The sequence below is a fragment of the Leucopleurus acutus genome (genome assembly GCF_964270905.1).
Source record: "Leucopleurus acutus genome assembly, chromosome: 2".
NCBI classification, from domain to species: domain Eukaryota; kingdom Metazoa; phylum Chordata; class Mammalia; order Artiodactyla; family Delphinidae; genus Leucopleurus; species Leucopleurus acutus.
In genome coordinates this window covers 161,040,705-161,055,731 of record NC_139143.1, presented here as the reverse complement: position 1 = coordinate 161,055,731, position 15,027 = coordinate 161,040,705, and the positions used below count along the sequence as shown (strand labels likewise).

At 41.7% G+C, this 15,027-nt stretch overlaps 1 protein-coding gene across 1 annotated transcript in view; it reads left to right on the top strand.

Moving 5' to 3' along the window:
* The window catches only part of ZMPSTE24 (zinc metallopeptidase STE24), a 48,467-nt gene that overhangs the window by 1,770 nt on the left and 31,670 nt on the right, over positions 1 to 15,027 (top strand). Inside the window, exons 2-3 of the mRNA XM_082832431.1 lie at positions 349 to 495; positions 7,663 to 7,749. Of these exons, the coding sequence (XP_082688557.1) occupies positions 349 to 495; positions 7,663 to 7,749 (234 nt within the window). The remainder of the gene's footprint in view (positions 1 to 348; positions 496 to 7,662; positions 7,750 to 15,027) is intronic.

Genomic DNA, 15,027 nt, shown 5'->3' with positions numbered 1-15,027 from the left:
GAATTTAGTTTCTATATTATAGGATGTATGCTGTACCTGGAATGAGTAGTACTCTTTGTAATGTTACAATTTTGGTTTACCTCTGCAAACCAAAGTGTGTGACAGCTTTGATTTTAATTTCACTAGTCAACTAGTTGCAGGTTCTCTCATGCTTTTACTTTCCTGCACGAGTTGTTTTAGTGGTCAGTGTACTTCATCAAACGCAGTATTTGTGTATGTATAAAGCAAATTCAACAGGCTTAAGTGACAAGTTAATGTTATAAACCAAAGTTTGATCGTAAATGACTTGTAATAAGTAATGAGTTAGCTTGACTGTTTCCTTAAGGTGTTTTCTTCAAAATATTTCAGAGACGGATATATAAAACAACAACTCATGTACCACTGGAGTTAGGACAGATCATGGATTCAGAAACATTTGAGAAATCTCGACTGTATCAGCTGGATAAAAGTACTTTCAGCTTCTGGTCAGGACTCTATTCAGAGGTTGAAGGCACTGTGAGTAATTTACTTCTTGGGGAGACAGTCTGTCAACTTATTTAATACTTTGGAATGTTTATTTTCATTTTTGTATTTTTGTGACACAAAAGAGGGTACCACACCTACAAATCCCAGAATGCTTTCTTAACCTTTGTTATTGATGGTAATGAGTGTGGAGCAAAACAGGCAGAAACATAACTATTTAGGCAGTTGAAAACTGTAGAATATGATAACTGTCACCCTGAGGCCAGGTATGAAAAAGAACTTTTTTTTTTAATATTTATTTATTTGGCTGCATTGGGGCACATGGGATCTTCATTGCTGCGTGCTGGGTCTTCCTTGCAACGTGCGAGATCTTTCAGTTGCAGCATGCGAACTCTTAGTTGAGGCATGTGGGATCTAGTTCCCTGACCAGGGATTGTACCTGGGCTCCCTGCATTGGAAGCGCAGAGTCTTACACATTGGACCACCAGGGAAGTCTCAAAAACGAACCTTTTGTTGTAAGTTATTCTTGTAGCAATCCCAGCTCCTCTTCCTGCCTCTCAACTCTGTAACCTGTCCTCTACATTGTAGCCCAAGGAATCCTGAAACACGATTCTGATCATGTTATTCTCCTACATAAAACCTTTTGCTGGCCCGCTGTTTCCTTCAGGGTAAAGGCCAAATTTCTTGGCACGCTTTATGAGGTCCTTTTGACCTGGCAGTTGCTTACTTGAGCCTCATCTTTTTATTCCTTCCCCCAAATTCTTTCCGCTTCTTTATTGTCCATCTCATACCCAGCTTGGTTTCTTATGACCTTGAGTCTTTTCACATGCTGGTATCTCTGTCTGGGGTGCCCTTCCTCTCCCACTTTGTCTCCACTCTCTCACTGGGCCTGATAAATCCCTACTGTTCCATTAGGATCCAGCTGAGACATCATCTCTTCTAAGAAACTTCCCCATCTCTCAAGTCTGGATAAAGTAGCATCCCATTATTATTCCTATCAGAGTACTTAGCATATTGTATTGAATTTGCTGTTTAGCTGACAGACTGGTAGTTCCCTAAAGATAGGGTACTTTAAAGTCTTGTTCATCATTTTATACCTAGTACCTGACATATAATAAGCACATAATTCATATGTATTGAATGAAATAATGAGTCACAGATAATTTTTACTTAGTACAACAGGGCCAGTCTTCCCCCATGCTAAAAGAAGAGAGGCTGTAAAGTACAGAGCCATGTTTCTCAGTCTTCTTTTCATGATCTCCCCTGGCCCCTGACCCTGGTACCTTTTTAGCCAATTTTCCTAGTTGCCCCTCCATGAAATTTTAATACCAGAGATATACTGTATGTTTGTTTCTGTACTGTATGTATACATATATATGTGTGTGTGTGTGTTTGTGTGTGTGTGTGTGTGTGTGTGCTTTACACATAAAATGAGTAAGATTCCCCCTGCCACCACAGACCAGTTCTTGGTTCTCTACTCCTAAGAACAACTGAAAGTGCATGGCGTTGAGGTTGAGCGCTGACTCTGAATTCAGGTGGCTTGAGTTTGAGTCTCAGCTGTACCATACCAGCTATGAGACCTCAGTCAAGTCACTCAACATTTCTGTGCCTCGGTTTTCTGTTAAAATCGTATGGTAATAATAGTTCCTCATTCATAGTGTTGGTGAGAGGATTGAAAATTAGTTAATGTATGTAGGACGCTTAGAATAGTGCTGGATCTGCAGTAAGTGCTCCAGAAGCATTGGCTATTGTGCTTTTATTTATTTATTTATTTTTGGCTGCATTGGGTCTTCGTTGCTGCGCGGGCTTTCTCTCGTTGGGGCGAACAGGGACTACTCTTCGTTGCGGTGCGCGGGCCTCTCATTGCGGTGGCTCCTCTTGCCGCGGAACACAGGCTGTAGGCGTGCAGGCTTCAGTAGTTCTGGCTCGCGGGCTCTAGAGCACAGGCTCAGTAGTTGTGGTGCACGGGCTTAGTTGCTCCTTGGCACGTGGGATCTTCCTGGACCAGGGCTCGAACCCGTGTCCCCTGCCTTGGCAGGTGGACTCCCAACCACTGTGCCACCAGGGAAATCCCTTGTTGAAATTTTTAAGGGCTACAAAATAGTGCAATATAAAGTGATATAAACATGAACAGAATCCAGAAGTTTATATTAATGAAAAATGGGTATATATTCTTTTTAAAAAATAAACTATTTTTTAGAGCAGTTTTAGGTTGACAGCAAATTTGAGCAGAAAGTACAGAGCGTTCCCATACACCCCATGCCCCCACATATACGCAGAACTCTCCCACTGTCAATGTCCCGAGTCACAGTGGTACATTTGTTAGAATAGATGAACCTATACTGACACATCATTATAACTCAAAATCCATAGTTTACATTACCATCGCCTTTGGCGTTTTCCATTCTATAGGTTTGGACAAAAATATAATGACTTGTATTCACCATTACAGTGCCATACAGAATAGCTTCACTGTCCTAAAAATCCTCTGTGCTCTGTCTATTCATCCCTGCCTCCCCGCTAATCCTCGGCATCAACTCATCTTTTTGTCATTCCCATAGTTTTGCCTTTTCCAAAATGTTATATAGTTGGAATCATATAGTTTATAGCCTTTTCAAATTGGCTTCTTTCACTTAGTAATATGCACTTAAGAGTCTCCCATGTCTTTGCATGGCTTGACTTTATATTCTTTTTGAAAAAATGCTCTGTCATAATTCCTCCAGAACTCTTTTAGGTCCCTCAGTACCACTAAGAGAAAGATTCCTAAATTGATAATAAGGTTGTAGGTACTTTCACCGTAAGCATGTTTGCTGTAGACAGCTTTGCTGTAAGCATTTTCACCACATAACCAATTGACTGTAAGGCAATTTTGCAGTAAAAGATAAAATAATGAAAAATAAAAGAGGGACATTAAAAAGGACATAAACACGTAAAATGAATAACAAAATTAAAAAGACTTTATTGCAAAATACAAAACATTTGAATACATTTAAAATGTGTGTGGATTCATGACAATACTGCACAAATAACTGATTTTATTTTGTGAATTGTACCTAAGCACTTGTCTTCCAAGTCTTCTGTTCATAGTATTTTATAGTTTTTTTCTTGTTGATTTGTCTCATCGTTCAGCATTGCACTTTTTCTTTTTTGCTAAAACTTCTTCCTTTGTTAAGAGAAGTATCAGTTTTCAAATACTAGGAGGCATGTTTGTAACTGAGCTCTGTATTGCGTTGTGAAAGCCTCTATACCATAGTTCGTTCTTGGTATGTAGTCAGATGTCCACTGATAGATGTTCCGAAGCTCTATGGGAAATGTGGGTTCAACTTTGCACCTTGGAGACCTCTTTCTCCTCCAAAGTAGTGTGTTTCAAAGTAAGAAACCAACTCTTGGGGCAAATCATCTGTCAGCTCAATAAAGCCATCAATAACATCGCTAACTGGAGGATATACTAACCAGTTGAAACCAAACTGTCAACCCCAAAACTGTCAACCAGTTATTTTATCTTTCACAGCAAAATTTCCTTACAGCCGTTTGGTTATGCAGCGAAAATGTTTGCAGCAAGGTATTTAAGGCAAAGAAGCTTATGGCAAAGATACAGACATGTAAAAATAATTGGGATTGGCTACCATAATTGCTTCCTCACTTAAAGAGAAGAAACTGGCTGTTTGTAGCTTTGTTAAATGATTACAAAATTGTCTAGTTAGTCACAAAATTTGCATTGACAAATATTGAATACTAAGACTAGTGTGGTTTAAAGCAAAGACTCAGAGAAATTAAATGGCTTGCCCATATAATGGCCAGGTGACACTCACTGCTAAATGGGAGAACTGAATTTCAAACTCTGCTCTTCTGAGTCTTTAAAATTACACAGAAGAAACCATTTTTGAAACTCTAGGGACTGCAACATGAAGGTGCTAAATTTATCCTTGGGGAATTAGTAAACTACATTTTCCATTAGATAGGAAGTATTTTGTGTTACTTTGAAATCCTGTTCTGTTTGAAAACAATTTCATTAATTCCTATTTTGTGTTGATTAAAATTAATTGGTTTGTAAGCTTTGGTCACAAAGAACAAGTGCAAAGATTAATTTAGACTTTTTTTTTGCCATGGTACTTTCTACCTGAGGGAACATAAGAGGCCCTTGTGACAAATTACAGATGCCACTGTTCACACAAATGTGACAGAGCACCCAGAGATAAAATGTCCCCCCTTTCTGAGACAAACTTTCCTGATATCTCATAGGTGTCAATAAAGAGCCCTCTCAAGAAATGGAATGACTGGGGAGTAGAGTCGGGCAGAGTAGAAAAGTTCAAATTACAGCTTCTCCAATTTCTGCTTGTTTCTGAGTCAGCAGTTTAGCCTCTTTGAGTCTCATTTTTTTCTCCTCTTTAAGATGAGAAGAAGATAGATATTAAACCATATTTCGTATGTTTTGTGGCAGGGACTGAGTAAGATAATGTAATGAAGCAATTAGTATAGTACTCAACACATAGCAATTACTTAGTCACTGGGTTTCTCTGGGCAAGTTACTTTAACATTTCTGAGTTTCAGTTGCCTTATCTGTAAAATCGAGATGACTATGCTCCCTGCCCTGCCTGCTTCTCAAGACGTTAGTGAAATAATATATGTGGAAGCACAGGACTTGTTTTCGCAGGCATCATTAGTTCTTTTTACAGGACATCCTGTCAATACAGAGAAACTTTACTGTTCACTGTGTTTTGTTTTTTATTCCCCAAAGCATGCTAAGCAAGTTTGCAATAGCAGTTTCCAAATGCATTCATAAATGCATTCAAAGTTCATATTATAGGTACCCTTGATACTTACTTAAAAGCTGGACTTTTGGAACTTCCCTGGTGGCACAGTGGTTAAGAATCCACCTGCCAATGCAGGGGACATGGGTTCAAGCCCTGGTCCGGGAAGATCCCACATGCCGCGGAGCAGCTAAGCCTGTGCGCCACAACTACTGAGCCTGCACTCTAGAGCCCGCGAGCCACAACTACTGAAGCCTGAGTGCCTAGAGCCCGTGCTCTGCAACAAGAGAAGCCACCGCAATGAGAAGCCCGCACACCACAACGAAGAGTAGCCCCCACTCGCTGCAACTAGAGAAAGCCCACATGCAGCAAAGAAGACCCAACACAGCCAAAAAAAAAAAAAAAGCTGGACTTTCAATAGTAGGTGTTCCAGCCTTTCCCCCAAAGCATTATAAATCCTTAATTCTGCATTATTTATTAGTATTGAGAATAGGATGAAGGAAATGCCATCCCAAGTCAATTAGTTCAACAAGTGGAGCATATACCACATACAGTGGTGCCAAAGCCTGTCTTCTGGGAAAACAGTTTATATCCAAGATTGAGTTAAGCTGGATGTAGAGTTAAGGGGCCTTTAAAAAGGCAGTCTATTAAAACAGTGCTTTTCAAACTTTGGTGTACATCACATTTAACTGGAGACTGACTCTTAGGCCCCACTTCCAGTTTCTGATTCAGTAGTTCTGGAGTGGAGGCTGAGACTTTTCATTTCTAGCATGTTCCCAGCGACGCTGATGCTGCTGTCCAGAGACCATATTTGCGACCCATGGTATTGTATCAATCCCCTGCATACTGGTAAAAGTCTAAGAGATGAATAGCATCAAGTATGAGTGTGATTGTGGGGAAATAAGAATGCTCAAGTATGGCTAATGGGAGTGTAAATTGATGTAAACACTTTAAAGAAAAAGCTGATAATACCAGATAGAGTTAAAACTCACCATATATTGGTCTAAAAAGGTGTAGAGTGTAAAAAGTAAGTTGTAGAATGATAAATACAATATGATGTCATTTATATGTGTGTGTATATATATATATTCTTTTAAAAAAATTTTTTTTAAATAAATTTATTTATTTATTTATTTTTGGCTGCATTGGGTCTTCGTTGCTGTGCGCGGGCTTTCTCTAGTTGCGGCGAGCAGGGGCTACTCTTTATTGTGGTGCACAGGCTTTTCATTGCAGTGGCTTCTCTTGTTACGGAGTACGGGCTCTAGGTGCTCGGGCTTCAGTAGTTGTGGCATGCAGGCTCAGTAGTTGTGGCTCATGGGCTGAGAGCGCAGGCTCAGTAGTTGTGGCGCACGGGCTTAGTTGCTCCGCGACATGTGGGATCTTCCCGGACCAGGGCTCAAACCCGTGTCCCCTGCATTGGCAGACTGATTCTTAACCACTGCGCCACCAGGGAAGTCCCTGTGTGTGTGTGTGTGTGTGTGTGTGTGTGTGTGTGTGTGTGTGTGTATAAATATACACACATATATATATATTCTTAAAAAGCATATGTAAACCGCTTTATTATTTATGGATACATATATAAAAATGGAAAGTAGATTGGAAGGACACCTAAGAAATATATGATAGTGCCCAAACCCCTCAAAGCCACAAGGAACTATGTCTGAACGGATGGGAATATTGTGCTTCTAACCAAGGAGTGTGATCACACTCCGGGGCTCCACAAGTGAAGAAACAGTACGTTGACTCCTCTGGGCAAAATGATTCCACGAACTTGGTATCTGTTGTGAGAAGTCGTGTTTTGTAAGCATGTATTCTTTTCACATTTTAAGAGCTGCTCCGTCGTTCATATGTCTTATTGGTTTGGTGAATATCTGTGTTCGCTTTATCTGCCCAAGACAAAGGGTGGTGCTGAGAAAGTGCCTTACTCCTATGATACCCTGACTCCTACCTCAGGATTCACTTTTTCCTGACCCAGAGAAGGCTCTGATAGCTCATTCTGTCCCCCAACATGGTAGGTGGACATGACTCTGTACTTATACCGATACTAATACTTTGTCCTAACCAAGAGGCTATTTCCTTTCAAGGAAAAGCCAGCTATGGAGCCATAAAGCCTGGCTCAAATTCCATTTCTTTCACTTGTTAGCTGTGGGATTTTCGACACGTTGCTTAGCCTTTCTAAGCTTAGTTCCTGATTATTAAGGTCTTTTGACAAAAGTTTTTTTTTTCTCTAAACAGCTTTATTGAGGTAAATTAACAAATCATACAGTTCATCCATATAAAGCGTACAGGCAAAAACCTTTTAACAGTGTAAACTTAGTATCTCAATTGGTTTGTATCTGTCTAAATGCATATTTTATCCTAAATAAGATCTCTCTTTTTTTTTAACATACTTTCATATGATAGTTTCTAGTACTGCTTCAATGTGACCAACATGTGCTTTGTTTTGTAGCTTATTCTTCTCTTTGGAGGAATCCCTTATCTCTGGAGACTCTCTGGGCGGTTCTGTGGCTATGCTGGCTTTGGACCAGAATATGAGGTATGTCATTCATTAGCATATATTTGTCAGTCTTTCTTTTTCCTTGGCCAGCTTTCTACTAAAGTTAATTTTTTGGCTTCTACCGTTATTAGGCTTCTCTGTCTCTGCAGTCCTTGTTGACCTGTGTTAGCATAATGCAAGTTACTGTAGCAAACCCCAGAATTTCAATGGCTTATCACAGTAGTTTATTTCTTAATCACATAATAACCCAGTGTGAGTATTTTGGGTGTCAGCAGGTGACATCTTTTATGTGGTAAGTCAGAGACCCAGTCTTTTCTTATATGGCTCTGCCATTCCCTAAGTGCCCCTAAGTTCTCTGCATCCAACAGGCAGATGGAATGAGAGGGCGGACAAAGTACATCCTCTTCTTAACTCCCTTGGCCCCGAAGTGATACCTGTCCTTTGCATTCACATTTCATTGGTGAGCCAATCATTTAGTCTCAGATGCAAGAGAGCTGAGTAATGTAGTCTCTGGTAGGCAGCTGCTTCTTGGGAACAACTCTATGAAAGGGGAAGCATGAATTATGTTGAACTCATGCTAAGCAGATACCCTGTGCCACACATGCTTAGCAGATACTTTCAACAGAGACAGAGAGTATACCTCTTAGAATCTCCACTGAGCTGCTTGAGTTGACTGCCCACTCTTCCAGGAATTCCAGTTATTGGAATCAAAGCCTTCAACCTGAGACTTTCTGCCTGTAACGGATGCTGGGACACTGCTTTTGACTTTTTCTTGGAAATTGCCAAGTCTGTTCTCTCCTTCCTGATTGTTTATTTGAAATGTTGGGTCTTATCTATACATGTAGGTACCTTGGGCTTTAATTCAGCTCATCCTGTATCCCTTTTCTGTGTACCGTTTTCTAAAGGAGCCAAACTCTTTAAGACCTCTTCTTCCTGTGATATCTCTGTATCTTCATAGACTCTGTCCTGACCTGCTATATGCGCTGTTAGAGTTTAATTGCATGTTCTCTGTATTGTTTCATAAAAAATTTAAGGTGATTTTGTATAAACATGACTGGCTCCTATTTTAGTTCCCATCTTCAATGTCACTTTCTCAGAGAGGCCTTCTCTGACCACTCTCATCTAGAATAGCATCCCTCTGTCACTCTTCTTTTTTTTTTTTCCCCCAGCCGAGCCACGTGGCTTGTGGGATCTTAATTCCTCAACCAGGGATTGAACCCAGGTCCTTGGCAGTGATAGCGCACAGTCCTAACCACTGGACTGCCGGGGGATTCCCCCTCTGTCACTCTTTAGTGAAGCATATCACCTTATTTTATTTTCTTTATAGAGGCACTTACCACTATTTACATTTATCTTACTGTTTATTCGTTTACTTTTTATCTGTCACCCTGACAAGACTTTTAAGCTCCAAGGGGACAGAGACCTTACATATTTTCTTCACTGCTGTGACTTGTGCCTAGAACAATGCCAGTCATGGTGTAGGTACTCCATAAGTATTTGTTGAACGAATAAACCCAATTTATATACATACATATAAAAATATTCCTTACGTTAATGGGACATATTTTATATAATGTTCTGAGACCTTATTTTTGTATTTAACAATGCTTTAGAGATCTCTTCCTGTTTATATAGATCTTTGTTTTCTTTAATGGCTGCATGGTACTGGCAGTCCTCACTCTGCACAGTTCTGATATACACACATTTCACTTACCATGGTTTAGTTAGTAACACCAGTCCCTCAGCAGGTTCAAATTTCAATTACCACAGTATGTTACAGGCATAACTGCATAAAGTACAAGTTCCCTGCTAGCTCTTCAGTTCACAGATCACTGTGCAAATAACAGATGCTCATGCAGTGACCAATCATATCAGTCTTTTCAAATTCTGCTGGTGACTGGTCACTGCACATCTGCTATTCAGTGATTCAGAGCGTGCAGTCGTCTTGCCTCCTGGTCTCCCGGCTATACATCCACATGACATTTTACAAAGATGGATCACTGAAAGAGGGAATTGGCCAACAAGGATGAAAGTGTAGCAAAGAAATAGAAGATGATAACACTGGAATTGAAATTCAAATCTAGGAACTTCCCTGGCAGTCCAGTGGTTAAGACTCCACGCTTCCACTCAGGGGGCATGGGTTCAATCCCTAGCTGATGTACTAAGATCCTGCATGCTGTGTGGCGCGGCCAAAAAAAAGAAAAAGAAATTCAAATCTAATGTACATGGTACAGAGGAAACAGCTGACCACATTCCCACCTGAAACAAGCTTTTTTGGTTTTTGTTGTTTCATAATGTATGAAGCACTAAAATACCCTTTCCCTGGATCCTCACCAGTACTTATTATATACATGATTTTTAACTTTTGCCAGTCAGGGAAAAAATGTTATTGTGCTGTTATTTCATACAACTTATTGAATGGAACTTGTTGAATGGAAAAGTCACTTATGAAGCACCATAAGTAAGTAAAAGTGTGTGTGAATATCCATACAGATTTTTAATATAACTAGTGTCCTGGTGATGAACATTTAGATTGGTTCAATCTTCCTTCCTCCCTCCTTCCCTCCTTCTCTGCCTTCCTTCCTTCCTTTCTTCCTCCGCCCGCCTCCCCCAGCTCCCTTCCTTACTATGTTGGGTCTTCGTTGCTGCACGCGGGCTTTCTCTAGTTGTGGCGAGCGGGGGCTACTCTTTGTTGCAGTGCATGGGCTTCTCATTGCAGTGGCTTCTCTTGTTGCGGAGCACAGGCTCTAGGTGCTTGGGCTTCAGTAGTTGTGGCACACGGGCTTAGTAGTTGTGGCACACAGGCTTAGTTGCTCCGCAGCATGTGGGACCTTACTGGACCAGGGATCGAACCCGTGTCCCCTGCATTGACAGGTGGACTCTTAACCACTGCACCACCAGGGAAGTACAGTTCAATTTTTCTTAATTGCATACACTCGTGCCCATCCTTGTACACATGTCGTTGTGCACATATTCCACATCTATAAGAAGTCTGAAATAGTATATACCAAAATTCCAAAAGTGGTTTTCTCGGGAGACAATTTTGGTAATTTTTATTTCCTTATTTTTGCTTATCTCTTAAGAAAATTCAGCAATGAACATCTACTTCTCATATAATTAAAACCAATTTCTTCACTAGAAAAAGAAGAAGAAAACTAAGTGGACCTCAGCTTATCCTTAGGCATAGGCAGTGTGTCTTTTGGCAGGACTTTCTGCTTTCCAAACTACCAACAAATGGTCTTATTATCAGTGTCCTTATTTTTTGACAGTGATATTTGGCCCAGCCTTTTTCAGCAGGTAATCAACTTAATGACTCAGGATGCTCCAGAGTTCTGTTGCTACATTATACATATAAGATGGAATGAATAGGTTCATCTCAGACAAGAGGTGAACTGTGCCATCAGGATGTTTTGGTCTGGATCACTCTGCCCTCATGGCACAGCACTTTATAATGTTCTGTGTCCTGGAGTCTTCAAGTGTTCACTGATAGGGCTAGAGCCCAGATCTTGTTGCCTTTGAGAAGCTATGAGTCAAAACCCCTTCCCCTCACTGCCCAGTAGATCTTATTCCTAGGATATTTTCTCCTTCCTGAATTAGAATTAGAGATCTTCTGAGAAAAACTCCTGGAAGTTTGTGTATTCTCCAACTTCCCCAGTGTGACTGTCACAACTCCTTTTTTTCAGATAGAATATCTTCCTTAACTCAGTCACCTGTCTAAACTCCAGCTCACAGTTGTCTGTTAGGAGTAGAAGGGTCTTAGAGAAGAGTAGTGAAAAGTAGCATTTTGGGGTTGGATTATGAAAATCTTTAAAAGTATAATGAGTTTGCAGTCTTATAGAGTAGTGGTCCCCAACCTTTTTGGCACCAGGGACCAGTTTCATGGAAGACAATTTTTCCATGGATGGGGTGGGGGGACAATGGGGAATGGTTTCAGGATGATTCAGGAGCATTACATTTTTTAAAAAAAATTAATTTATTTATTTAGATTATGTTGGGTCTTCGTTGCTGCGCGTGGGCTTTCTCTAGTTCTGGCGAGCCGGGGCTACTCTTTGTTGCGGTGCGCAGGCTTCTCATTGTGGTGGCTTCTCTTGTTGCGGAGTACAGGCTCTAAGCACGTGGGCTCAGTAGTTGTGGCTTGTGGGCTGTAGGGCGCAGGCTCAGTAGTTGTGGCGCACGGGCTTAGTTGCTCCTTGGCATGTGGGATCTTCCTGGGCCAGGGCTCGAACCCATGTCCCCTGCATTGGCAGGCGGATTCTTAACCACTGAGGCACATTACGTTTATTGTGTACTTTATTTCTATTGTTATTACATTGTAAAATATAATGAAATAATTATACAAGTCACCATAATGCAGAAACAGTGGGAGCCCTGAGCTTGTTTTCCTGCAACTACATGATCCCATCTGGGGGTGACGGGAGACAGTGACACCCGAAGTGTGTTGCTTATGTCTCTGTGGTCTCGTTTTGGTTGCTGTCACTGCAGAAAACCCTGCTTCACAAAGACAGGATGTTGGAAATGGAAGCAGGCTTTTCAGTGCTTTTGTGTCAATCTCAGGATATTCCACCTTGATTTTCATCCAGAATGTATGGAGATTTGAAGTTGTCTTAAACACACTTTTAAGGCCACTGTCATTTACGATCTCAAGCAGTTGATCCTCTTCTAGCACAGACAAAGTTAGTTCACCTGGCTTATTCACAAATGGGTCGCGGATCCATTCCTTGCCAGTTCGGGGGTCTTTTGTGGTTGGGCAGTAATGCTCAAACTCTTTTGAAAGCTGAGATAGGTGATCATGCACCAGCTGGGAGAAAGAAGGCCCTCGCTCAGTCTCTTTCAAAATCTCTGCTAATGTTTGGAACATGTCAGAAATCCCAGTGTTCACTTGTCGACCCCATAATTCCAGTGTGGCTCCGAATGCAGCCACTTTATCTGTCGACTTGAGCACAGTTGTTCTCCCCTGAAGTGACAGATCGAGTTCGTTGAGCAGGTTGAATATGTCACACAAGTAAGCAAGTTTTGTGACCCATTCTGTGTCAGTGAAATGTGCTGCCAGTGGTGACTGTTTTTCTAAAAGAAATTTCTGGAGCGGCTCTCGTTACCTCAAAAATTCTGGCCAGTGATCTACCTTTAGAAAGCCATCTCACTTCTGTGTGTAAGGGAAGACATGGGACTTCCTTGGTAGGCTAGTGGTTAAGAATCCATCTTCCAGGGCTTCCCTGGTGGCGCAGTGGTTGAGAATCAGCCTGCCAATGCAGGGGACATGGGTTCGAGCCCTGGGAAGATCCCATATGCCGCGGAGCAACTGGACCCGTGAGTCACAATTACTGAGCCTGTGCGTCTGGAGCCTGTGCTCCGCAACAAGAGAGGCCGCTATAGTGAGAGGCCCACGCATTGCGATGAAGAGTGGCCCCCTCTTGCCACAACTAGAGAAAGCCCTTACACAGAAACGAAGACCCAACACAGCCATAAATAAATAAATTTAAATAAATCATATATTAAAAAAAAAAGAATCCACCTTCCAATGCAGGGGACGTGGGTTTGCTCCCCAGTCAGGGAACTAAGATCCCACATGCCACAGGGCAACTGAGCCCTTGCGCTGTGGATCCCATGTGCCTCAACTAGAGAGAAGCCCGCACGCCGCAACTAAGACCCAACTCAGCCAAATAAATAAAGAAAAAAAAATATATTTTTTTTTTTAAAAAAGGAGAAGATGTGTGTGCTCTGCATCCATCTCCTCACAGAGCCGCACGAACAGATGTGAGTTAAGGGCATGTACTTTAATGTGGTTGATAATTTTAATCACATCCTGCAAAATGTTGTTAAGTTCAGGTGACATTTTTCGGCTAGCCAGCAGTTCTCTATGGATGACACAGTGCATAGACTCACATTCAGAAGTGACCTCTTTGACCCGAGTAGTGAAACCAGAAAGCCGTCCAGCCGTGGCAGCCGCCCTGTCCGTGCATATACCGACACAAAATGACCAATTCAGTTTTCCTGATATGTAATTGTTCAAAGGCTTGAATAGTTCCGCAGCTGTGGTGCTGGTTGGCAACAAAAGTGCACATAACATATCCTCCTGCACACCTTCCTGAAAAATATATCGCACAAAAACAAGCCTTGTTGCCTTGTTGTCAACATCGGTAGACTCATCAACCTGGATTGCATACCGTGGTGACTCATTAATCCTCTCTAACAATTGTGCCTCAATATCGTCTGCTATTTCTCAATTCGTCTAGTTATGGTGCTAGCCGGAAGAGGAACACGTGCCACCTTCTGAACTGCAGTCTCTCCTAAAAGTTCATGACAAATGTCCTCAGCAGCAGACAGGATCAACTCTTCACCAGTAGTGAAGGGCTTCTTAGCTTTAGCCATGCAGTTAGCCACTAAGAAGGATGCTCTCAGTGCAGACACATTTGATGAAGTGGTGGCCTTCAATAATTGCTTCTGTTCTTCGTGTTCATGGTTTTTTTCCTTTGAAAAACTCCAAAGGCTTGTCTTTCAATGCAGGTGCTTGGTCTCCATGTGGCGAAGCAGTTTTGAAGGTTTCATGGCTTCATTGGATAGCCGGTGGCCACGTATTATATAAAGCAGGCTTGGAGAATGTGAATCCCCTGTTGCAATGAACCCGTAATTTAAGTAGGACTCTTGGTATTTTCTTTTAAATGTAGCTTTCTTTTTGTTGGCAGTCTTAGAGTCTTCTGCTGTCTCATCACTGGGTCTTTCCCCCTTTCCAAAGAAGCTCTCCAGTGACGTTTGTTTTTTTACTCATCCTGGCTAGGGTTAGCTTGTGGGCTTACCAAAACGGTGGCTGAGACAAGTGTGCAGTGTGGGAAAGAGGCATGGATGGAAGTAGATAAATTAATGGGCGGGCCACGCGCAGACTAAAACGTGTCGGATTCTGACTTAAAGCCTGCCACTAGATGCAGCTGTACAACTGATGTACATCAACTCACTTGCCACAATAAAGCCTGCCACCAGATGCTTAATTGTTGCTTGCCACTCACTGATAGGGTTTTGATATGAGTCTGCAAGCAATTGATTTATTATGGTCTCTGTGCAGTCAAACCTCTCTGCTAATGATAATCTATATTTGCCATTGTTCTCCACTGCTAGCATCACTGCCTCAGCTCCACCTCAGATTATCAGGCATTAGATTCTCATAAGGAGTGCACAACCTAGAGCCCTCACATGCATAGTTCACAGTAGGGTTCGCTGGTCTGGGAATCTAGTGCTGCAGCTGATCTGAACAGGAGGCGGAGCTCAGGCAGTAATGCGAGCAATGGGGAGCAGCTGTAAATACAGATGAAGCTTCGCTCGCTC